The following is a 25409-nucleotide window of genomic DNA, read 5'->3' as shown; positions in this document are numbered from 1 at the left end:
GAACCCAATGCAAGTCTATGAGAGCCTCATTCTGGACCTCATGGACTTGTACTGAGAACTTGTGACTTCCAGTCAGTAAGAAATTAGTGACAACCTGGCGTAACAGGAGCGAAGACTCTTAGAAAGAAAAAAAAAGGTGAAGATGCTGGAGGGCAAGTACAAGACCAGCAGCGTGTCAGAGGTCAGAACCCAATGCAAGTCTATGAGAGCCTTATTCTGGACCTCAGACTTGTACTGAGAACTTGTGACATAACTTCTGACTTCCAGTCAGTAAGAAATTAGTGACAAGATGGCGTCACGGGAGCAAAGAGTCTCCAAAAAAAAAAAAAAAGGTGAAGACGCTGGAGGGCAAGTACAAGACCAGATGCAGGGGACTTAGATTTACAATGCCAATCCAGCGCTGAAAAAAAAAAAAAAAAAAAAAAAAAATAAACAAGCTGGAGTGGTGCTTTAAGACATGCTCTGACACAGTAGTCTAGCCATCTCAATCTGGGCCTTATCAAAAAAGCTCAGAGCCTGGCACATTCCCATTTTCCTGCTTTCAACACAAAAATTGACTGTTCACTTGATTCCCAATATAGTGCAGCACTCTCACAAGATAACCAATGTTATTCACTTCTTTTTTAGGTGGGTTTATAGTTCAGGCTGATCTATGCATGTGGCAACCATAATTATTCATTGGTACTTGCAGGTCTGACTGCCACAGAGAGAACCAGGTGCAACAATGTGGATCTTTTTTATTTCTTTTTATTTATCTTGTAATCTGTTTTAGCATGCAAGTTAAACTGTGAAGAAACTTTGTTTGCATCTTTTTTCCATATTCAATTTTACTGAATAATTGTGGGGTGAAAGTACCGGGTGAAATACTATTCTGGCCCGAGCACCAAGTGTACTGAGCACAGCGCTGCTCGAGCGAGTGGTTATCCATACGTAAAAGCACCCAAACTCTGTTTTTTTAAGAAAAGTCTGTCCTTAGTAAAGACACCGAACCACGGGTTCGCTCATCTCTACTTACAATTACTGGAGTAACATGTCCATCTTGAACTGTCCTCCTGCTCCCTCTGACTGGTTACAATCTGGCTTTCGACTGCATAATTCAACTGCAACTGCCCTAACTAAAGTCCCCAATGACCTACTAACAGCCAAAGCCAAGCCACACTACTCTGTCCTCCTCAGACTTCTGGACCTGTCCTCTGCCGACACAGTGGACCATTCCCTTCGACAGATTCTCTCATATCTTGGTATCACAGACTTGGTCCTATCTTAGATCTCTTCAAACCTAAGCAACCTGATATTCAGCGTTTCCCACTCTCACACCACCTCCTCATATCGCCCTCTATCTCTTGGTATCCCCCTAGGTTCAGTTCTTGCACCCCTACTGTTGCCCATCTACACCTTCGGCCGGGGACAGCTCATAGAGTAGTAAGGCTTCCAGTATCATCTCTATGCAGATGATATACAGATTTACCTCTCTGAACCGGACTATCACCCTCATTACTACTCAGAATCCCACAATGTCTGCCTGCTATGTCATCCTTTATATCGGCTCAATTTCTAAAACTTAAAATGGACATATGGAATTCATCATCTATCCTCCCATCTCACTTATTACACCCCCATCATAGCAATGGATGCTCACTCACTCTTCTCAGTCCCACAAGCTCGCTGCCTCGGGGTAATCCTTGACTCTGCTCTCTCCCTCAAGCCACATCATATCCAAGCCCTTTCCATCTCCTGCTGACTCAAACTCAAATATTTCCCAGATCCATGCATTCCTTAACCAAGATTCTGCAAAAACACTAGTGTATGCCCTCATCCTCTCCCTCCTGGACTACTGAAACCTCCTGCTTTATGGCCTCACTTCTAACACTCTTGCACCCCTCTAATCTATTGTAAACTCTGCTGCCCGACTAATCCACCTGTCCCCCCTGCTATTCCCTAGCCTCTCCTCTCTGCCAATCCCTTCCCTGCCCAAAGACCCCAGTTCAAAACCCTAACCGTGACATAAAAGCCATCCACAACCTGTCTCCTCCATACATCTATGACATAATCTCCCGGTACCTATTGCATGCAACCTCTGATCCTCACAAGCCCTTCTTTTCACCTCCCTTCTTATCTTCTCTTCCTATAACCTCATACAAGATTTGCTCTGTCCATCCCTCATACTCAAACTCTCTATCCAAACGTATCACACTCTCACCTACAGTGAAAAAGGAACCTGAAGACCCTCCTCTTCTGACAAGACTAAAGCCTGCAGTAACCCTTAGTCCACTATACTGCTGTATGACCTACTCTACCCTCACCTACTGTATCCTCACCCATCCCCTACAGACTGAGCACTCGTGGGCAGTGCCCTCCCTCCGCCTGTACCGATCTGTGCCTTGTATTGTTCATGATTATTGTACTTGTCTATGTATACCCCCCTTTTCACATGTAAAGTGCCATGGAATAAATTGAGCTATAAAAATAAATAATAATAATAATACCGATTAGTTTTCCCAGTCTGTGCAAGGCAAACTCTCATCCTCATCTTCTGACTCAGGCGAGGCCTCCTTGATCCGTCTAAGTGCTTCGTGAATGCTGCGTGTCAGTGGGTCAGCGTCAGGAAGAAGTGTAAAGGATTCTTTCAAAATATCTGTTTGTACTTTCTTCAATTTGACTCCTTTTCTGATTTGTGCTAATATGTTATTACTGTCGTCTTCATCTGGGAAAGGAGCCAACATCCGCTGTTCCACCTTCTTCAGATGAAAACTACCACGCTTTAAGGATGCCAGCACTTCATCCATTGGCGAACTCACTGCAAAAGAGGAGAAAGTCTAAAAAGTTAAATACTACAGTATTTCAATACTAAAAGAATACTAGAGAATAGTTTACGACTTCTATCATCACCAAGCTCATTCATTAATGTGCAAGACAGTAAAGATGTCAACACCATGTTTTTTAGCACCCAGGAATAAAGTCTGTGCTTTCACCTATAGCAATGGCTATCATGTTAACATACAGATCTAGAGGAGTTGGACGATCAACTACAAACTGCGTTCTCTGAATGATGGGCGTTACATGGACAGCGCAGACACTTCCATTGGCACCATGCAAGACTTTATTTCCCTTGTAAAAGAAAACTTACTGCCCGTTTCCCATAAAATACAGTTCAACTCTGGGGTCCCAGAAATAGGGCACCAGGTGATCAGCCTATCTCTGGGGTCCTCATCTAATTCAGAGGAATTGTTCAAGGCAGACATTCCCTGTAAAGTAACTTATCGATTGTAGATAAACACCCAGTAAAATGACCAGTTGTTAAAGGAAATTGTAACAGCAAAGTGATATATATCACATAAGTGATATAAAGTGATATATATATATACACATATTTGTATTTTAGATTTTACACACGTCTGTTGGTGAGTCTAGTAGACATGCTCCGTGACCTGTACAGAGGTTATTTTGCAGGGAAGGGGAAAGCATTGATCTGGTCTGATCCGTACTTATTTTAGGTGTTAATGATCATTGTAATCCTGGCTCTGAGGATAATGAGACTGCTGAAATCTGAGATCGCTACAGAAAAGCAAAAGCCAGGTTATTATCAAGATAAGTGTGAAAAAGGCAACATTTCTAAATTATTTTTAATAAAGATAATGAGAATGTTTTTAATTTCCAAACAAAAACCCAATATTGTAGTTTATTCTGCACTTCTATCCATTTTGTGAGTTACCAGTCCTATGACCAGTTGAGGGCAGTGACTCTGGTTCTGTTTTAAAGGAGTTGTTCACTACTTGGACAACCCCTTCTAATTCCCCCCAAATTGCTTCCATTATTTGTCTGTATTATTACTGCTCCAGTCATTGTAGCCACTTGTTCAGCTGTAATATCCATTCTATATTTATTTTATTGTCTAAACCAATTGATAAGTCATCACACAGGTGCTATTTTATTGCCGGCAGCAAGACACTATAAGAGTCAACTCCCTTGAAGTGCTTTTTGCAGCTCACAAGCTCCAGTAATCTCTACCATTTGTCTGTACACTTCTCATTCCCAATGTTTGGCCTCATTAAAATAAAAAACCTATACTCCAATCTGGTGCCGTTTCAGCGGTGTCCGCGCTTCCCTGGTTCATGTGAGGCTGTGATGTCACGCAAGTCCTGAGCCCAATCACCGCCAGCTTCTCCCCCTGACTTTGAGCAACTGAGTAATGAACGGGAAGAGCTGTATCTGCCGCTCACTTCTTGTGGATAAATGATTTGTCCGACGGCAGGGAGAGAAGCCGGCGGCAGGGAGAGAGGCCGGCGGCGGCAGGGAGAGAAGCCGGCGGCGGCAGGGAGAGAAGCCGGCGGCGGCAGGGAGAGAAGCCGGCGGCGGCAGGGAGAGAAGCCGGCGGCGGCAGGGAGAGAAGCCGGCGGCGGCAGGGAGAGAAGCCGGCGGCGGCAGGGAGAGAAGCCGGCGGTGATTGGGAGAGAAGCCGGTGGCGGCAGGGGGGGAAGCTGGCGGCGGCAGGGAGAGAAGCCGGCGGCGGCAGGGAGAGAAGCTAGCGGTGATTGGGAGAGAAGCCGGTGGCGGCAGGGAGAGAAGCTGGAGGTGATTGGGAGAGAAGCCGGTGGCGGCAGGGAGAGAAGCTAGCGGCGGCAGGGAGAGAAGCTGGCGGTGATTGGGCTTGGGACTCGCGTGACGTCACAACCTCACGTGAACCCCAGGAACCTGAGAATTAGTATTCTACTGTCTCTTCACTCAGAGAAGTGCTTGCTATAAATCACACTAAAGAAAACCACAGTAAACTATATTTTATATACCGTATATTTTTAGACGGTTCATGTTAAATACACAGTAACTGAATTAACCAGACTTGCACTTACAATTTTACTTCACATTTGCATGAGCTATTCCCTGGGGCCTTATTAAGTGTTAGTCAGTACAGTTGGTCATTTAGAAGCCTTGAAACTTTGGCAAGTGCCACACAAATTTGTCAATGTGAATCAAAAGGTAATAATAGAGGACCAGAGAAACGTCTGAGATTTGTCCCTCCAGAGCCAGATAAGGGTCTATAGCAAAATACTTAATATTTATATTCAGAAATGACTGTAAATAAAATTCCCTACTGAAAATGACAACAAAAGAAAAAATTATGCTCTCATCATCTCCCACTTAGACTACTGCCACACGCTTCCTCATCAAATTTTGACACCCAGAACTCCGCTGTCTACCTTTCCATTCAATATACCAGTGCCGCTCTCTTCTGCCTTTTAGATATTGAGAATTCTTCTTACAATACGATGACAAGGTTACCTATAACCGGTCCACACACATTTTTCCCAATATCTCCTCATAAGGCTTCTTTGTTCTCAGGGCCTCACATCAATATTGCCAACTTTTTTCCCATGCCTCCCCCATACTTGGCAACTTGTTATACCAACACATCAGATTGTCCCAGCAAAAGCAATCTAAGAATCTCCCTTTCCCAAAAAAGCTAAAATTAACCCCACTGGCATATTAGCAGCTTCCACCGTCACCTACCGTCTCCCTCCCCTTTCCTCGTGGGCAGGGTCCTAACTCCTTTACTTATAAGTGTATCACTAATTAGGCTCATATTTTATTATTTTGGTATTGAACCCCTTCTTTCATATATACATTGCCCTTCCATAATCATTGCTTTAAAGTTCGTAGTAACAAAACATGAAAACGGGCTTCATACCTCTTCTTCTTTGTATGCCGTCCAGAGCTCCGGTTTTCTTCAGTTTTTTTCTGGCACTGACGAGCTGACTGCTATCAAATAATTGGGACAGAGGGCCGCTGCCAGGTGCCTGGGGTGCAGGCTCTTCTGACTCCTTCTTCACGTGAATAACTCTGACTTCTAGATTTGCGTCTTTCTGCAGAAGTGGAGGAGGTGGTGGTGGTGGTGGTGGCGGCGGCGGCGGTGGGGGAGAGGACAGTGGAAGTGACAGGGGCTGCACAGTATTAGTTTCAAGTGTATTATGAGTAAAAGTTGGGAGTGACGTTGTTTCCTGAAGTCCATAGGCATCTACATCAGGAGGTAATAAATGCTCTTCAAGTTTTAGGTTTTCGAGCTTAATCTCCAAAGGTTGTACAATTTCTGGTGACTCCAAGTCAAGTATCCCCTGTGTCTGAATACTGACCGAGAGGGACTGTGGCTCATCAACACTGGGGGTAACTCTCCCTGCGGTTTTTCTTCTACTATGAGTCAGACGCAGTCTTGTTGACTTAAGGATCACTTGCCCAGGATGTCGCTGAACACAGAAAAAGAAAGTAGGCTCATTAAAGAAATACATTGTAAATATAAGTCACTAATGTAAAACATGGTGCAGCACACCGGCCTAGAAGTGTCCCCTGCAATAAGGAGTGCAAAACTAATCGAGCACATGAAGTGAAAGTGAATTACACAAACCGATCTCCAAAGTAGTCTACAGATCACGTGCTGAACATGGGACAGAGTCATCAGAAAATGGCCTATTATTTAAAGGGGTTTTCCAGGCTGAACCTAAATGTCCTGTCTGTGATAATAATGAGAGTTCTGAAAAATCGTCTGGACAGTACGAGTCTAGTATTAAGCATAGTGGTTAGTGTGAAAATTGCTAAATTTCTTTATTATATTACTTTTAGATTTTTTATATAGCCACAAGAGAAAATGCAAAACAAAAAAAATTAAAGGGAACCTGTCAGGTCGAATATGCACCCAGAGCCACGAACAGTTCTGGGTGTATATTAGTAATCCCTGCCTACATCCTGTATACACTAGCATAGATAAAGAGATCTTTAGAAAAAGTATTTCTAAAGATCTTTTACAGTATGATAAGGCGAGGGCAGTAGTCCCCTGGGTGTTAGTTCCCTGCCCGCCCATTCACATGCTAATGAATACGCAGCGCCACAGGATGATCTCACTCACCTCTCTGCTGTCATCGTGTCTGATGGGGTATTTCGGCACAGTGCACATGACCCCGGAGTTTTGGTCATGTGCAATATGAAGCCGGGTGTATGTGTCCTGGCTTCAAACTAAAGTAGCGCACATGACCCAAACTCCGGGGTCATGCGCACTGAGCCGAAATCCAGCGATGGCGGCGGAGAGGTGAGAGATTATCCTGTGACGCTGCGGATTCATTAGCATGTTAGGACACCCACAGGGGCATATTAACATGCTAATGGGGGCGACTGGCCGAGGAACTAACGCCCAGGGGACTAGTGCCCTCGCTCATTAGCATACGGTAATAGATCTTTAGAAATACTTTTTCTAAAGATCTCTTTATCTATACTAGTATATACAGGGACAATTAGGCAGGAATTAGCAATATGCATCCAGAACTGCTCGTGGTTATTGGTGCATATTGCACCTGACAGGTTCCCTTTAAAATGATAAAAAACTTGGAAAACACATTTAACATAAGACTTTGATATAACAATAGATCATTTTTCTGATGACATTTCATTCAACAAAATCAGAACTTTCTTACTGAACTTTTAACCTACTGAAATACTTTATATATATATATACACACACACACACACACACGTGCGCGCACACACACGTGCACACACACACACACAATATATATATATATATATATAATATATATATATATATAATATATATATATATATATATATATATATATATATATATAATATATATATATATAATATATATATATATATATATATATATATATATATATATATATATATATATATATATATATATATATATATATATATATAACCTGAAAACTAGATGGATCATCCTTCTTGAGAGGCATGATAGTAATTAAGAGGATAGGCCACTACTAAACATGTCTTTCATGTAAACTAACAACCACGGATAAGCATTTCATTAACCCCTTCATGACCTTGCTGACCAGACCAAATTTTACAATTATGAGAGGTATCAATTTACGAGATTATAAAGGGTGCTTTACACGCTGCGACATCGCAACCGATATATATCGTCGGGGTCACGTCGTTAGTGACGCACATCCGGGACCGGTAGCGACATCGCAGCGTGTAACACCAAGGAGCGACGATCAATGATCGAAAAATCGTTCAAAACCGGTGATCGTTGACACGTCGCTCATTTCCTTAATATCGTTGCTGCTGCAGGTACGATGTTGTTCGTCGTTCCTGCGGCATCACAAATCGCTACGTGTGACACCGCAGGGACGACGAACATCTCCATACCTGCATCCACCGGAAAAGAAGGAAGGAAGGAGGTGGGCGGGATGTTACGTCCCACTCATCTCCGCCCCTCCACTTCTATTGGCCGGCCGCTTAGTGACGCCACTATGATGCCGAACGCACCTCCCCGTTGAAGGAGGGATTGTTCGGCGGTCACAGCGACATCGCTGACAAGGTATGTGCGTGTGACGCTGCTGTAGCGATAATGTTCGCTACGGCAGCGAGCACCACATATCGCACCAACGACGGGGGCAGGTGCTATCACACGCGACATTGCTAGCAATCGATAACGATGTTGCAGCGTGTAAAGCACCCTTAACTCTGGAACGCGTCAATGTATCCCACGGATTCTGAGACTGATTTTTTTGTGACACATTGTACTTTATGATAATAGTAAATTTAGATAATTTTTTTTCCTGTTTATTGTAAACATAACAGAATTTTAGCAAAAATGTAGCAATTTTAACATTTTCAAGGTTTATGCCTTTGAACCAGAGAGTTGTCACACAAAATAGTCAATAAATAACATTGAGCACATGTCTACTTTACAGCAACATCAATTTTCTTGCCATAAGCATTTATGGCAAAACCAGTAAGTGCTTTTCACCGGGAGTATACAATTAAAAACTAACCTAATATATCACTTTAAAAGACTTGTCAATAATAAAAAGAGTTAATCTATTCAATATTCAATGGGAAGTGGTAGAAATAGGGTGCCCTATTACCAATCTATTCTCCCCTATTGAATTCTGCCTGACTGTGGAGAATAACACCCTAATGTTAAATTGGTGCCCCCACGACGGCTGTCTCTATTTCAGCTCGAAGACAGGGGAAAAGTATAACCATAATCTCCAACTCACCCCAGATTACTTCTCATGGCTCTTCAGATATGAGCACACTAGTGTTGAGGGTCCATCCCCCATCAGAAGTGTTACAGCACCTAAATCAAGATTTGGATACAGTTGATGACCCACACTATTTCGATAATGGTAAACGCCTGTATGAGGTATCCTGAAGATAAATGTGCACTATAATCACCTATATATGTTTGAAGCAGATAAACTCAATGTATATTCAAAACTTATAGATTATATAGTATATGCAATTTCAAAAGATAGAGGGAAAATTGCTACTGATCACACTCAACGCATTTCTCCCTGGGTTAATCAGGAGTGGCAGATGTTCTTTCCGATATCAAAACTGGAGCACTGGTACCGAGCCCCAGAGCACAAGTGACAGCCGACAAGTGGCCATTCTCCTTTGATGGTGTAACATAATATAGGGACAACTAGGGCCCATAGGGACAGCCGACGTGGAGCCGGGGCACCAATTTAACGTTGGGGTGTTAAGCTGTGCCGTCAGGCAGAATTCAATAGGGTGAGAATAGATTGGTAATAGGGCACCCTATTTCTACCACTCCCCAAGTCTCTTAAAGTGACTTATTAAAAGTTAATTTTTAATTGAATCTTTTCAGTCAATAGCACTTACTGGTTTTGCCATAAATGTTTAAAGGGAACCTGTCATCACTTTTTCGGCCTATAAGCTGTGGCAACAACCAGTGGGCTCTTATATACAGCATTCTAAGATGCTGATGCTGTATATAAAACACTTTATAATACTCGCCTAAACCGGTCGCTGCGGTGGATGTGGCGCAGATCGGCGTCTTCGTCCTCCGGTGCCTGCACCGTCTCTTTCGGCCATCTTCGTCCTCCTTCTGAAGCCTGTGTGCATCTAAGTCATACACGCTCGCCGGTCCGGCGCATGTGCACTACGATACTTTGATCTGCCCTGCTCAGGACCTGAATGCTGGCGACTGTGTATGACGTCGGACGAGTCATGAACTGCGGCTTCAGAAGACGACAGAGGCGGCGACAAAGATGGCCAAAGAAGGGAATTTTGTTTACTTACCGTAAATTCCTTTTCTTCTAGCTCCTATTGGGAGACCCAGACAATTGGGTGTATAGCTTCTGCCTCCCGAGGCCACACAAAGTATTACACTCAAAAGTGTAACCCCTCCCCTCTGCCTATACACCCTCCCGTGCATCACGGGCTCCTCATTTTTTGGTGCAAAAGCAGGAAGGAGGAAACTTATAAATTGGTTTAAGGTAAATTCAATCCGAAGGATGTTCGGAGAACTGAAAACCATGAAACAATTGAACATGAACAACATGTGTACACAAAAGAACAACTAGCCCGAAGGGAACAGGGGCGGGTGCTGGGTCTCCCAATAGGAGCTAGAAGAAAAGGAATTTACGGTAAGTAAACAAAATTCCCTTCTTCTTTGTCGCTCCATTGGGAGACCCAGACAATTGGGACGTCCAAAAGCAGTCCCTGGGTGGGTAAAAGAATACCTCGATAACAAGAGCCGACACGACTCCCTCTTACAGGTGGGCCACCGCCGCCTGAAGGACTTGCCTACCTAGACTGGCATCTGCCGAAGCATAGGCATGCACTTGATAGTGCTTTGTGAAAGTGTGCATACTAGACCACGTAGCTGCCTGACACACTTGTAGAGCCGTTGCCTGGTGCCGCAATGCCCAGGACGCCCCCACGGCTCTGGTAGAATGGGCTTTCAGCCCCGAAGGAATCGGAAGCCCCGAAGAACGGTAAGCTTCAAGAATCAGTTCCTTGATCCACCGAGCCAAGGTTGACCTGGAAGCTTGCGAACCCTTACGCTGACCAGCCACAAGGACAAAAAGCGCATCTGAACAGCGCAGGGGCGCTGTGCGAGACACGTAGAAACGGAGTGCTCTCACTAGATCTAATGAGTGCAAATCCTTTTCAAAGCGGTGAATTGGATTAGGGCAAAATGAAGGTAAGGTGATATCCTGATTGAGATGAAAAGGCGATACCACCTTAGGGAGAAATTCCGGAACAGGACGGAGAACCACCTTATCCTGGTGAAAAACCAGGAAGGGGGCTTTGCATGACAGTGCTGCAAGCTCCGACACTCTACGGAGTGAAGTAACTGCTACTAGAAATGCCACCTTCTGCGAAAGACGTGATAAGGAGACATCCCGCAGCGGCTCAAAAGGCGGTTTCTGAAGAGCCGTTAGCACCCTGTTAAGGTCCCAGGGTTCAAGCGGGCGCTTGTAAGGTGGGACTATGTGGCAAACTCCCTGCAGGAACGTGCGGACCTGCGGAAGCTTGGCCAGGCGCTTTTGAAAGAATATTGAGAGTGCCGATACTTGCCCTTTGAGAGAACTAAGTGACAACCCCTTATCCATTCTGGATTGAAGGAAGGAAAGAAAAGTGGGTAAGGCAAAAGGCCAGGGGGTAAAACCTTTATCAGAACACCAGGACAAGAAAATCCGCCAAGTCCTGTGATAGATCTTGGCGGACGTCGGTTTCCTGGCCTGTCTCATAGTGGCAATGACATCCTGAGACAACCCTGAAGACTCTAGGAGCCAGGACTCAATGGCCACACAGTCAGGTTGAGGGCCGCAGAATTCAGATGGAAAAACGGCCCTTGCGACAGCAAGTCTGGGCGGTCTGGCAGCGCCCACGGCTGACCCACCGTGAGATGCCACAGATCCGGGTACCATGACCGCCTCGGCCAGTCTGGAGCGACGAGAATGGTGCGACGGCAGTTGGACCTGATCTTGCGTAGTACTCTGGGCAGCATTGCCAGAGGAGGAAATACATAAGGCAGTCGAAACTGCGACCAATCCTGAACTAATGCGTCCGCCGCCAGAGCTCTGTGATCTTGAGATCGTGCCATGAAGGCCGGGACCTTGTTGTTGTGCCGTGACGCCATGAGATCGACGTCCGGCGATCCCCAGCGGCGACAGATCTCTCGAAACACTTCTGGGTGCAGGGACCATTCCCCCGCATCCATGCCCTGACGACTGAGAAAATCTGCTTCCCAGTTTTCTACGCCCGGTATGTGAACTGCGGAGATGGTGGATGCTGTGGCTTCCACCCACTGCAGAATTCGCCGGACTTCTTGGAAGGCTTGACGACTCCGCGTGCCGCCTTGATGGTTGATGTATGCGACGGCAGTGGCGTTGTCCGACTGGATACGGATCTGCCTGCCCTCCAGCAACTGCTGGAAAGCCAATAGGGCTAGATACACTGCCCTTATCTCCAGGACATTGATCTGAAGGGAAGACTCTATCGGAGTCCAGGTTCCCTGAGCCCTGTGATGGAGGATCACCGCTCCCCACCCTGACAGGCTCGCGTCCGTGGTGACCACAGCCCAGGTTGGGGGCAGGAAGGATTTTCCCTGTGATAGAGAAGTGGGAAGAAGCCACCACTGAAGAGACGTCTTTGTTGCAAGGGAAAGAGAGACGTTCCTGTCGAGAGAGTTCGACCTCCTGTCCCATTTGTGGAGAATGTCCCACTGGAGCGGGCGCAGATGGAATTGTGCGAAGGGCACTGCTTCCATCGCTGCCACCATCTTCCCCAGGAAGTGCATGAGGCGTCTCAAGGGGTGTGACTGAGTCTGAATCAGAGATTGCACCCCTGCCTGCAGTGACAGCTGTTTGTCTAGTGGTAGCTTGACTACCGCTGACTGTGTATGAAACTCCATCCCTAGATAGGTCAGAGATTGGGTCGGTGTCAACTTGGATTTTGGGAAGTTGATGAGCCACCCGAACTGCTGGAGGGTCTCCAGAGCGACGGTAAGGCTGTGTTGACACGCCGCCCGAGAAGGTGCCCTGACTAGGAGATCGTCTAAGTAGGGAATCACCGAGTGCCCCTGAGAATGCAGGACCGCCACAACGGATGCCCTGACTTTGGTGAAAACCCGTGGGGCTGTCGCCAGGCCGAAGGGCAATGCCACGAACTGAAGGTGTTCGTCCCCGATGGCGAAACGCAAAAAGCGTTGATGTTCTGGTGCGATCGGCACATGGAGATAGGCATCCTTGATGTCGATCGATGCGAGGAAATCTCCTTGTGACATCGAGGCGATGACCGAGCGGAGAGATTCCATCCGGAATCGTCTGGTGCTCACGTGTTTGTTGAGCAATTTGAGGTCCAGAACGGGACGGAATGATCCGTCTTTCTTTGGCACCACGAATAAGTTGGAGTAAAAACCGCGACCCTGTTCCTGAGTGGGAACGGGGGTCACGACTCCTTTTTTCAGAGCGTCCACTGCTTGAAAAAGTGCGTCTGCTCGCGCGGGGGGGCGGGGAGGTTCTGAAGAAACGAGTCGGAGGACGAGAGCTGAACTCTATCCTGTAACCGTGAGACAGGATGTCTCTCACCCATCGGTCTTGAACATGTGGCCACCAGGCGTCGCGAAAGCGGGAGAGCCTGCCACCGACCGAGGATGCGGTTCGGGGATGCCGTGAGTCATGAGGAGGCCGCCTTGGAAGCAGTGCCTCCGGCGGTCTTTTGGGGGCGTGACTTAGACCGCCACGCATAGGAGTTCCTCTGGCCTTTGTCCTGTCTATTGGACGAAGAGGACTGTGGCTTGGCGGAGGGACGAAAGGACCGAAACCTCGATTGTATTTTTCGTTGCTGAGGTCTCTTAGGTTTGGACTGGGGTAAGGAGGAGTCCTTTCCCTTGGATTCCTTAATAATCTCATCCAATCGTTCGCCAAACAATCTCTCGCCAGAAAACGGCAAACCGGTTAAGAACCTCTTGGAAGCCGAGTCTGCCTTCCATTCGCGCAGCCACATGGCCCTGCGGACTGCAACAGAATTAGCGGATGCCACCGCTGTACGGATAGCAGAGTCTAGGACTGCGTTCATGGCGTAGGAAGAAAATGCCGACGCTTGAGAGGTTAAAGGTGCAACCTGCGGGGCAGACGTACGTGTGACCGCATTAATCTCAGCCAGACAAGCTGAGATAGCTTGGAGTGCCCACACGGCTGCAAAAGCCGGGGCAAAAGACGCTCCCGTGGCCTCATAGATGGATTTCACCAGGAGTTCTATCTGCCTGTCAGTGGCATCTTTTAGTGATGAGCCATCTGCAACCGAAACCACAGATCTAGCCGCCAATCTGGAGACTGGGGGATCCACCTTAGGACATTGAGCCCAACCCTTAACTACGTCAGCGGGGAAGGGGTAACGTGTGTCAGTAAGGCGCTTAGTAAAGCGCTTGTCCGGAACCGCTCTGGGCTTCTGGATGGCATCCCTGAAGTTAGAGTGATTAAAAAATGCACTCCGTGTACGTTTGGGAAACCGAAACTGGTGTTTCTCCTGCTGAGAGGCCGACTCCTCTATAGGTGGAGGCGGGGGAGATAGATCCAACACCTGATTGATGGACGAGATAAGATCATTTACTAAGGCGTCCCCTTCAGGTGTATCAAGATTGAGAGCAACATCAGGGTCCGAGCCCTGAGCTGCAACCTCCGCCTCGTCCTCCAGAGAGTCCTCAAGCTGGGAACCCGAGCAGCGTGAGGAAGTCGGGGAAGATTCCAAGCGAGCCCGCTTAGCTGGTCTGGGACTGTGGTCCGTGGAGGAGTCCTCCACGTGAGACCTAGGGCCCACCCCGGCCGGGGTGTACCGAGAGGGACCTGGAGGCGCCGATCTAACAGGGTCCGGGGCCTGTGTAAGGACCGGTCTGGACTGCAGGGCTTCCAGCAACTTGGCAGACCATTTGTCCATAGACTGAGCCATGGATTGTGAGAGTGACTCTGAGAGCTTTTCAGCAAAAACTGCAAACTCTGTCGCTGCCACCTGGACAGTGGAAGCAAGGGGGTCTGCCTGAGCCGAGGGGCCCACTAGTGACCGAGGCTCCGGCTGAGCAAGCGTAACAGGGGTCGAGCATTGCTCACAGTGAGGGTAGGTGGAACCCGCAGGTAACATGGCCCTACAAGAGGTACATGTCGCAAAAAACCCCCTGTGCTTTAGTGCCCTTGCTCCTTGTGGCCGACATGCTGTTGTGTCCTAGGAGCGTGATCACTGAGGGTATATAGAAAAAAGGGTATACAGCCCGGCCGAACAGAAATAAGTATATATATACGTATCTATACCGGCACCCAAGGGGACCAACACCGAGTGACCGGTGCGGCTTACCGACCGCTAAAAAGCGGGGTGTGTGTGCTCCAGATTCCCTGCCTTGGTCTCCCAGAGCTGCAGAGCTGTTCTCTGTGATTCTCCACCGGCAGAATGTCCTAAAAATGGCTGCCGGAGCTCTCAGGGGAGGAGTGAAGCCATGGGCGGCGTTAGGAAAAGTGCGGTAATCTGGGGTCCCCACAGTGATCAGTGAGGGGGGAGGGAGCATACAGGATGCCCCGGCCCTCACATCCGACGTCAGGTCGGCTGTCCCGCCCCTATCTATGATAGACAGGCCCGGGGGCGGGAGTTTTGCCACTAGGCCGCGATGAAGCCGGGGACTAAATTTAATACCGCGGCCGACAAGCAGGCGCGGTCGGCGCGGTAGTCCCCGGTCTTCACAATTCAGCAGTCAGTTGCGGCGTCCGGTAACCAGGCGCTCCATACACAGTCCCCATGGGGACACAGAGTACCTCGTGGATGCAGGGCCCTGTCCCTGAGGATAGATAAGCTCCTGTCCAGCAGATTCCCTCAGGGGCTGCGGAGAGAGCACGGTCCCAGAACCTGGATGACCGCTTCGGATCCCACTTCTACCAGAGCCCTCAGGGATGGAGAAGGAAACACGGCATGAGGCTCCGGCCGTCGTACCCGCAATGGGTACCTCAACCTTAACAGCACCGCCGACTTAGTGGGGTGAGAAGGGAGCATGCCGGGGGCCCCGTGGGGGCCCTCTTTTCTTCCAACCGATACAATCAGCAGCTGCTGCTGACTAAAATGGAGATGTGTGAGTGGATGTGTGCCTCCTTCCACACAAAGCATAAAACTGAGGAGCCCGTGATGCACGGGAGGGTGTATAGGCAGAGGGGAGGGATTACACTTTTGAGTGTAATACTTTGTGTGGCCTCCGGAGGCAGAAGCTATACACCCAATTGTCTGGGTCTCCCAATGGAGCGACAAAGAAAGAGGCGGCGCTGGCACCAGAGGATATAGACGCCCATCTGAGCCACATCCACCGCAGCGACCGGTTTAAGTGAGTATTATAAAGTGTTTTTTATGTTGTACACAGCGGCCTGGACTCTTATATACAGTATGTTAGAATGCTATATATAAAGAGCCCACTGGTGGTGGCCGCAGCTTACATGTCGAAAAACCAGTGACCGGTTCCCTTTAAGGATAAAGCCCCATAAATAATCCTATGCACCATGTAATTGACTATATGGTACAACAATTACAATTCTGTGATAATTCAAAACCAATAAGTGGTTCGGGATGGAGGGCGGCCTCTTTAATACTCCTCTGCACATGTAAAAAAAACATTTTAGGATGGAGGTAAATCCACCTTGTCAGTTTTGGCCATTTTGTCCATGGGTGAGACAGTTATATTGGTTTCACAGTAGTAAGGTCTTCCTCAGTTTAAGTGTGTCCCTCCAGCAATAAGTATCATGCACTGTACAGCCATTGCTAAAGTAAGCATATCTGCACCCCAAGGCCTAACCTGCTTAAATGTGCGAAGCCTGTCCAAAGTCTTCTGTCGCTCCTGAGTGACCCAAATGCTTTTGCGATCTTCTTCATCTTGTTGCTTGTCTCGTGCCTTAAGAAAAGAAAGAATACATACCAAAATAACGTTATACAAGAAAGAAAACTGCACAATAAGCAGTAATGACAAAATCATTTTAGTGCATATCCAAATATGCAAATAATCCCTATTACAAAACTAAATGTTGGTTCTTGGACAGGCTTCAGTTATAAGCACATGACGTCACGCTCAGGCAGATTCCACCAAATACATCGCAAAAAGTGACCACAATGCACAGCAATGTAAAAAGCACACTGCGGTCCACGTTTATTGATTGTTACTTCTTGTAATCGCTCCAGGGTTCAGAGGGCGTGATGTGGGAGAAGTAGCATGTGCATTCACCGGCCGGCGTCTGCTAGAGAACTGTCCGCTAGTTAGGAGTTTAAATAATAGAAAAAACTACAGTAAAAAGCGCCAGGAGACGATTCAGGAGAAAGATTGCCGGGTTTATTCCTGAAGCAACTTCACCTAAAGGAACCTAGGTGGAGGAGCCGGCATCTTAAAGGGAACCGGTCACCAGTTTTTCGGCCTAAAAGCTGCGGCCACCACCAGTGGGCTCTTATATACAGTATTCTAACATGCTGTATATAAGACCCCAGGCCGCTGTGTAGAACATAAACACTTTATAATACTTACCTAACGGTCGCGCTGCGGTGGATTGTAGTCAGATGGGCGTCTCTGTACTCTGGTGCCGGCGCCTCCTCTTTCGCCCATCTTTGTCATCCTTCTTCTGAAGCCGGGGTGCATGACGCGTCCTACGTCATACACATGTAGCGGCATTGAGGTCCTGCACAGGTGCACTTTGATCTGCCGTGAGTAGGGCAGAGCAAAGTATTGTAGTGCGCCTGCGCAGGACCGGCGAGTGTGTATGACGCAGACGCGTCATGCACCCAGGCTTCAGAAGATGGCCAAAAGAGGCGGCGCCGTCACCGGAGAACAGAGACACCCATCTGACTAGAATCCACCGCAGCGCGACAGTTTAGGGGAGTATTATAAAGTTTGTTTTTTTATACACAGCGGCCTGGGCTCTTATATACAAAATGTTAGAATGCTGTATATAAGAGCCCATTGGTGGTGGCCGCAGCTTATAGGCCGAAAAAGTGGTGACAGGTTCCCTTTAAAGACGTTATGTGCACATACACTTATTGTGAAGTAATAACCTGAAGACCATCAATGCGTATATTCACCAATGCTTACCTACCAGAATATCAACAATGGCATTGTTGATATTCTGGTCATGAGGAAGAGGTTTTCATACCTCGAAACGTGTAGACGTATGGAATGGAGTTATTAATCTATCAACATTTCCACATCTTAAGCCCGCTTTACACGCTACAATAAATCTTACGATGTGTCGGCGGGGTCACGTCGTAAGTGACGCACATCCGGCATCGTAAGTATGATTGTAGCGTGTAAAACCTCCGTGCAATTGCGATTGAACGAAAATCCGTTCATCGCATGCACGTCGTTCATTCCTCAAAAAATGAACGTGAGGTTGTGCAATGTTCCCGAGGCAGCACACATCGCAGTGTGTGACACCCCGGGAACATTGAACGACAGCTTACCTCCGTCCGCGGCTCCCGCCGACAATGCGGAAGGAAGGAGGTGGGCGAGATGTTTACGTCCCGCTCAGCTCCGCCCCTCCGCTTCTATTGGCCGGCAGCCGCGTGACGTCGATGTGACGCCGAACGTCCCTCCCACTCCAGGAAGTGGACGTTCGCCGCCCACATCGAGGTCGTATGGTAGGTAAGTACGTGTGACGAGGGTGAATCGTCTGTGCGGCATGTTCAACAAATTGAACGTGCCGCACAGACGATGGGGGCGTTGCAAATCGCATACGATATTGTATGCGAAATTGCAACGTGTAAAGCAGGCTTTATTCTGGCAGATTGCGCGGCATTAACCCTTTTTTCTCCTCCTGCTTTAAAGACATGTGCACGTGGGGCCGCGGCAGCCGCCATTATCTCATGCTATCTACGGTGGTTGTGACCCTTCACAACCACATCTGGTGAGGGTATTATATCATATATTACCTTGTTTATTTATCTGGTAAGACCCCATCAGTGCTTCTGTTTTTCTAGCTATATTACTGGATCATATTGATACCTGAGGTGTGTCACAGAATTTTATATCAAGAAAAAAAAAAATTACAATTTTACTAGAAAAACTGTTTCAGATCCAGATTTTCCTTTTTCAGATGCGGAAATGGGTGAAAAAGAAGGGAATTTTGTTTACTTACCGTAAATTCCTTTTCTTCTAGCTCCAATTGGGAGACCCAGACAATTGGGTGTATAGCTCATGCCTCCGGAGGCCGCACAAAGTATTACACTAAAAGTGTAAAGCCCCTCCCCTTCTGCCTATACACCCCCCGTGCATCACGGGTTCCTCAGTTTTAGTGCAAAAGCAAGAAGGAGGAAAGCAAATAAATTGGTTTAAAGTAACTTCAATCCGAAGAATCTCGGAGAACTGAAACCATTCAACATGAACAACATGTGTACACGAAAAAACAACAGGGCGGGTGCTGGGTCTCCCAATTGGAGCTAGAAGAAAAGGAATTTACGGTAAGTAAACAAAATTCCCTTCTTCTTTGTCGCTCCATTGGGAGACCCAGACAATTGGGACGTCCCAAAGCAGTCCCTGGGTGGGTAAAATAATACCTCATAATAGAGCCGTAAAACGGCCCGTTCCTACAGGTGGGCAACCGCCGCCTGAAGGACTAGTCTACCTAGGCTGGCATCCGCCGAAGCATAGGCCTGCACCTGATAGTGTTTGGTGAAAGTGTGCAGGCTCGACCAGGTAGCCGCCTGGCACACCTGCTGAGCCGTCGCCTGGTGTCGTAAAGCCCAGGACGCACCGACGGCTCTGGTAGAATGGGCCTTTAGCCCTGAGGGAACCGGAAGCCCAGAAGAACGGTAGGCTTCAAGAATTGGTTCCTTGATCCACCGAGCCAGGGTGGATTTGGAAGCCTGTAACCCCTTACGCTGACCAGCGACAAGGACAAAGAGTGCATCCGAGCGGCGCAGAGGCGCCGTACGGGAAATGTAGATTCTGAGTGCTCTCACCAGATCTAACAAATGCAAATCCCTTTCACATTGATGAACTGGATGAGGACAAAAAGAAGGCAAGGAGATATCCTGATTGAGATGAAAGGTGGATACCACCTTAGGAAGGAATTCCGGAACCGGGCGCAGCACCACCTTGTCCTGGTGAAACACCAGGAAAGGGGCTTTGCATGACAGCGCTGCTAGCTCAGACACTCTCCGAAGTGAGGTGACTGCTACTAGGAAGACCACTTTCTGCGAAAGGCGAGAAAGAGAAATATCTTTCAAAGGTTCAAAGGGTGCCTTCTGAAGGGCCAGCAGAACCCTGTTCAGATCCCAGGGTTCTAACGGCCGCCTGTAAGGAGGAACAATGTGACAAACCCCTTGCAGGAACGTGCGTACCTGAGAAAGCCTGGCAAGACGCTTCTGAAAGAACACAGAGAGCGCTGAGACTTGTCCCTTAAGGGAGCCGAGCGACAAACCTTTTTCCAATCCTGATTGAAGAAAGGAAAGAAACGTAGGCAATGCAAATGGCCAGGGAGAAAATCCCTGATCAGAGCACCAAGAAAGGAATATCTTCCACGTCCTGTGGTAGATCTTGGCAGACGTTGGTTTCCTGGCCTGTCTCATAGTGGCAATGACCTCTTGAGACAACCCTGAAGACGCTAGGATCCAGGACTCAATGGCCACACAGTCAGGTTGAGGGCCGCAGAATTCAGATGGAAAAACGGCCCTTGAGACAGCAAGTCTGGACGGTCTGGCAGCGCCCACGGTTGGCCCACCGTGAGATGCCACAGATCCAGGTACCACGACCTCCTCGGCCAGTCTGGAGCGACGAGAATGGCGTGGCGGCAGTCTGACCTGATCTTGCGTATCACTCTGGGCAACAGTGCCAGAGGTGGGAACACATAAGGGAGTTGAAACTGCGACCAATCCTGAACTAAGGCGTCTGCCGCCAGAGCTCTGTGATCGTGAGATCGTGCCATGAATGCAGTGACCTTGTTGTTGTGCCGGGACGCCATTAGGTCGACGTCCGGCATCCCCCAGCGGCAACAGATCTCCTGAAACACGTCCGGGTGAAGAGACCATTCCCCTGCGTCCATGCCATGGCGACTGAGAAAATCTGCTTCCCAGTTTTCTACGCCCGGGATGTGAACTGCGGATATGGTGGAGGCCGTGGCTTCCACCCACATCAGAATCCGCTGAACTTCCTGGAAAGCCTGACGACTGCGTGTGCCGCCTTGGTGGTTGATGTAAGCCACCGCTGTGGAGTTGTCCGACTGAATTCGGATCTGCTTGCCTTCCAGCCACTGCTGGAACGCTTTTAGGGCAAGATACACTGCCCTGATCTCCAGAACATTGATCTGAAGGGAGGACTCCTGCTGAGTCCACGTACCCTGAGCCCTGTGGTGGAGAAAGACTGCTCCCCACCCTGACAGACTCGCGTCCGTCGTGACCACCGCCCAGGATGGGGGTAGGAAGGATTTCCCTTTCGACGATGAAGTGGGAAGAAGCCACCACCGAAGGGAAGCTTTTTGGCTGCTTGGGAGAGGGAGACGTTCCTGTCGAGGGACGTCGACTTCCTGTCCCACTTGCGGAGAATGTCCCATTGAAGTGGGCGCAGATGAAACTGCGCAAAAGGAACTGCCTCCATTGCTGCTACCATCTTCCCTAGGAAGTGCATGAGGCATCTCAGGGGGTGTGACTGACCTAGAAGGAGAGATTGCACCCCAGTCTGCAGTGAACGCTGTTTGTTCAGCGGAAGCTTCACTATCGCTGAGAGAGTATGAAACTCCATGCCAAGATATGTCAGTGATTGGGCCGGAGTCAGATTTGACCTTGGAAAATTGATGATCCAACCGAAACTCTGGAGAGTCTCTAGAGTAGCATTGAGGCTGTGTTGGCATGCCTCTTGAGAGGGTGCCTTGACTAGGAGATCGTCTAAGTAAGGAATCACCGAGTGTCCCTGAGAGTGAAGGACCGCCACTACTGTAGCCATGACCTTGGTGAAAACCCGTGGGGCTGTCGCCAGGCCGAACGGCAGTGCCACGAACTGAAGGTGTTCGTCTGCTATGGCGAAACGCAGGAAGCGCTGATGCTCTGGAGCAATCGGTACGTGAAGATACGCATCTTTGATATCGACCGATGCAAGGAAGTCTCCCTGGGACATTGAGGCGATGACAGAGCGAAGGGATTCCATCCGGAACCGCCTGGTCTTTACGTGTTTGTTGAGCAGTTTTAGGTCCAGGACAGGACGGAAGGACCCGTCTTTCTTTGGAACCACAAACAGGTTTGAGTAAAAACCGTGACCCTGTTGCTGAAGAGGAACCGGGATCACCACTCCTTCCGCCTTTAGAGTGTCCACCGCCTGCAGAAGAGCATCGGCTCGCTCGGGAGGCGGAGATGTTCTGAAGAATCGAGTCGGAGGACGAGAGCTGAACTCTATCCTGTAACCGTGAGACAGAATGTCTCTCACCCAACGGTCTTTTACCTGTGGCAGCCAGGTGTCGCAAAAGCGGGAGAGCCTGCCACCGACCGAGGATGCGGTATGAGGAGACTGAAAGTCATGAGGAGGCCGCTTTGGTAGCGGCACCTCCAGCGGTCTTTTTAGGACGTGACTTAGACCGCCATGAATCGGATTTTGTCTGATCCTTCTGAGGCCTTTTGGACGAGGAGAATTGGGACCTGCCCGCCCCCTGAAAGGACCGAAACCTCGACTGTCCCCTCCTCTGTTGGGGTATGTTTGGTTTGGCCTGGGGTAAGGATGTATCCTTTCCCTTGGATTGCTTGATTATTTCATCCAATCGCTCACCAAACAAACGGTCACCAGAAAATGGCAAACTGGTTAAGCACTTTTTGGAAGCCGAATCTGCCTTCCATTCCCGTAGCCACAATGCCCTGCGTATTGCCACCGAATTGTCGGCTGCAACCGCCGTACGGCTCGCAGAGTCCAGGATGGCATTAATAGCGTAGGACGCAAATGCCGTCGTTTGAGAGGTTATGGACGCCACCTGCGGCGCAGACGTACGTGTGAGTGCGTCAATTTGCGCCTGACCAGCTGAGATAGCTTGGAGTGCCCATACGGCTGCGAATGCTGGAGCAAAAGACGCGCCGATAGCTTCATAGATGGATTTCAACCAGAGCTCCATCTGTCTGTCAGTGGCATCCTTGAGTGAAGCTCCATCTTCCACTGCAACTATGGATCTAGCCGCAATTCTGGAGATTGGAGGATCCACCTTGGGACACTGAGTCCAGCCCTTGACCACGTCAGGAGGGAAGGGATAACGTGTATCCTTAAGGCGTTTGGAGAAACGCTTATCTGGATAAGCGTGGTGTTTCTGGACTGCCTCCCTGAAGTCAGAGTGGTCCAGAAAAGTACTCAATTTACGCTTGGGATACCTGAAATGGAATTTCTCCTGCTGTGAAGCTGACTCCTCCACTGGAGGACCTGAGGGAGAAATATCCAACATTCGATTGATGGACGCTATAAGATCATTCACTATGGCGTCACCCTCAGGTGTATCCAGATTGAGAGCGGTCTCAGGATCCGAATCCTGATCAGCTACCTCCGCTTCATCATACAGAGAGTCTTCCTGCTGGGACCCTGACCAGTGTGATGATGTCGAGGGCCGTTCCCAGCGAGCTCGCTTAGGCCGTCTGGGACTGTCGTCCGTGTCAGAGCCCTCACCCTGGGATGGATGGGACATCCCCGGAGCCCGGAGTTGATCCAACTGAGGGGGACCAGGGGGCAATGATTCAACAGTGCCCATGGTCTGAGGTACCGGTCTGGACTGCAAAGTTTCTAGAATTTTAGTCATAGTCACAGACAATCTATCAGCAAAAACTGCAAACTCCGTCCCCGTCACCTGGACAGTGTTCACAGGTGGTTCTCCCTGGGTCACCTCTAGCAGAGACCCCGGCTGAGCAAGTGCCACAGGGGCCGAACATTGCACACAATGGGGATCAGTGGAACCTGCCGGTAGAACAGCCTCACAAGCAGTACAAGCAGCATAGAAAGCCTGTGCCTTGGCACCCTTGCTTTTTTGCGGACGACATGCTGTCCTCTGAGCAATCTAGGAGGGTATATAGCCAAGAATAGCGACCGTACAGTGCAATGTATAGAATACAAGCATAAAAGTACAAATGAACACTTCGGCTCTAGTGGGGTCAGCACTTCAGGTGCTGCTTACCGCCCGCTGAAAGCGGGTGTGTGGTCGCCAGAATCCCGTGTCTGGGTCCCCCAGAACTTGTCTCCCCTCTCCAGCTCCGACTGCACACAGGAATAGCTGCCGGCGTCCTGTGAAGAGGGGCGTACCGTGGGCATGCCTCAGACAAAGTGCGGGAAACTGGCGTCCCACTGTGTTCAGTGAGTGGGCTGGAGTATGCAAGCAGACTCCAGCCCTCGGCGCTGACGTCCGGCACAGCGTCCCGCCCCTCCCCTGACTGGCAGGCCTGGGGGCGGGAAAGCCACGAGACTAGGCCGCAAAAGCCGGGGACTCGAGTAATAAGCGCGGCCGTCCAGAGGCACGGCCAGCGCGGAAGTCCCCGGCGCACTACAAGTCCCAGCCGTGCCGCAGTGTAAAACTGACAGCAGCGGCCGGCGCGGCAGTCCCCAATACATTAACTAACTCAGCAAAGCTGTAGTGAGTAGTGGCACAAGCGCGCAGCGCTGTTGTCTCCAGCGCACTAACACACCCAGCAATGCTGCGGTGTGTCTGCGCGCGGTCTGTACGAGGACACAGAGTACCTTGACGTAGCAGGGCCATGTCCCTGACGATACTCAGCTCCATATCCAGCAGATACCCCAGTGGCAGTGGATGGAGCACGGTCTCCTGTGCCTGGAGACCGGTAGGATCCCACTTCACCCAGAGCCCTAAGGGGGATGGGGAAGGAAAGCAGCATGTGGGCTCCAGCCTCCGTACCCGCAATGGATACCTCAACCTTAACAAACACCGCCAAGAGTGGGGTGAGAAGGGAGCATGCTGGGGGCCCTAGTATGGGCCCTCTTTTCTTCCATCCGACATAGTCAGCAGCTACTGCTGACTAAACAGTGGAGCTATGCGTGGATGTCTGACCTCCTTCGCACAAAGCTTGAAAACTGGGGAACCCGTGATGCACGGGGGGTGTATAGGCAGAAGGGGAGGGGCTTTACACTTTTAGTGTAATACTTTGTGTGGCCTCCGGAGGCATGAGCTATACACCCAATTGTCTGGGTCTCCCAATGGAGCGACAAAGAAAAGGGTACCAAAATAAGTCACAATTTCTGCTAAATGCGGTAATACCTCACATGACTGTACAGTACCGCTTAGCCATACGGCGTGACTTGCAAGGGAAGAAGGAGCGCTATTTGACTCTTGGAGCATAGATTTTCTTAGAATAGTTTTCAAACTCTATATATTAACCCCTAATTGTCAGAAGAGCAGTATCCCCCCTCAAGTGACCCTAATTTGGGAATTAAACCCCTCTGGGGTGCACAGGTGTAGTGAAAATTTTAACTCCATGTTTTCCAGAAACAAGCAGCAATGAATGTTGCTGAGTGAAAATTGCATATCTGTTAATGTAGTGCCTAGTACAATGTGCCCAGCTCGCGCTTCTGGAGACACGCACCCTGTAAATTAAGCTGGATTCCTCACTACAGAAATGCCAAACATGTGGACATTAAATGTGGATTAGGC

At 48.9% G+C, this 25409-nt stretch overlaps 1 protein-coding gene across 1 annotated transcript in view; it reads right to left on the bottom strand.

Moving 5' to 3' along the window:
• The window catches only part of JMY (junction mediating and regulatory protein, p53 cofactor), a 146901-nt gene that overhangs the window by 14727 nt on the left and 106765 nt on the right, over window positions 1-25409 (bottom strand). Inside the window, exons 8-10 of the mRNA XM_075325719.1 lie at window positions 16613-16708; window positions 5684-6236; window positions 2487-2797 (exon numbers count right to left, since the gene is read on the bottom strand). Of these exons, the coding sequence (XP_075181834.1) occupies window positions 2490-2797; window positions 5684-6236; window positions 16613-16708 (957 nt within the window). The 3' untranslated portion in view covers window positions 2487-2489. The remainder of the gene's footprint in view (window positions 1-2486; window positions 2798-5683; window positions 6237-16612; window positions 16709-25409) is intronic.

This window comes from Anomaloglossus baeobatrachus, chromosome 1 (assembly GCF_048569485.1).
Source record: "Anomaloglossus baeobatrachus isolate aAnoBae1 chromosome 1, aAnoBae1.hap1, whole genome shotgun sequence".
NCBI classification, from domain to species: domain Eukaryota; kingdom Metazoa; phylum Chordata; class Amphibia; order Anura; family Aromobatidae; genus Anomaloglossus; species Anomaloglossus baeobatrachus.
The sequence above is the reverse complement of the archived record's forward strand: the minus strand, read 5'-3'. Positions and strand labels throughout refer to the sequence as shown.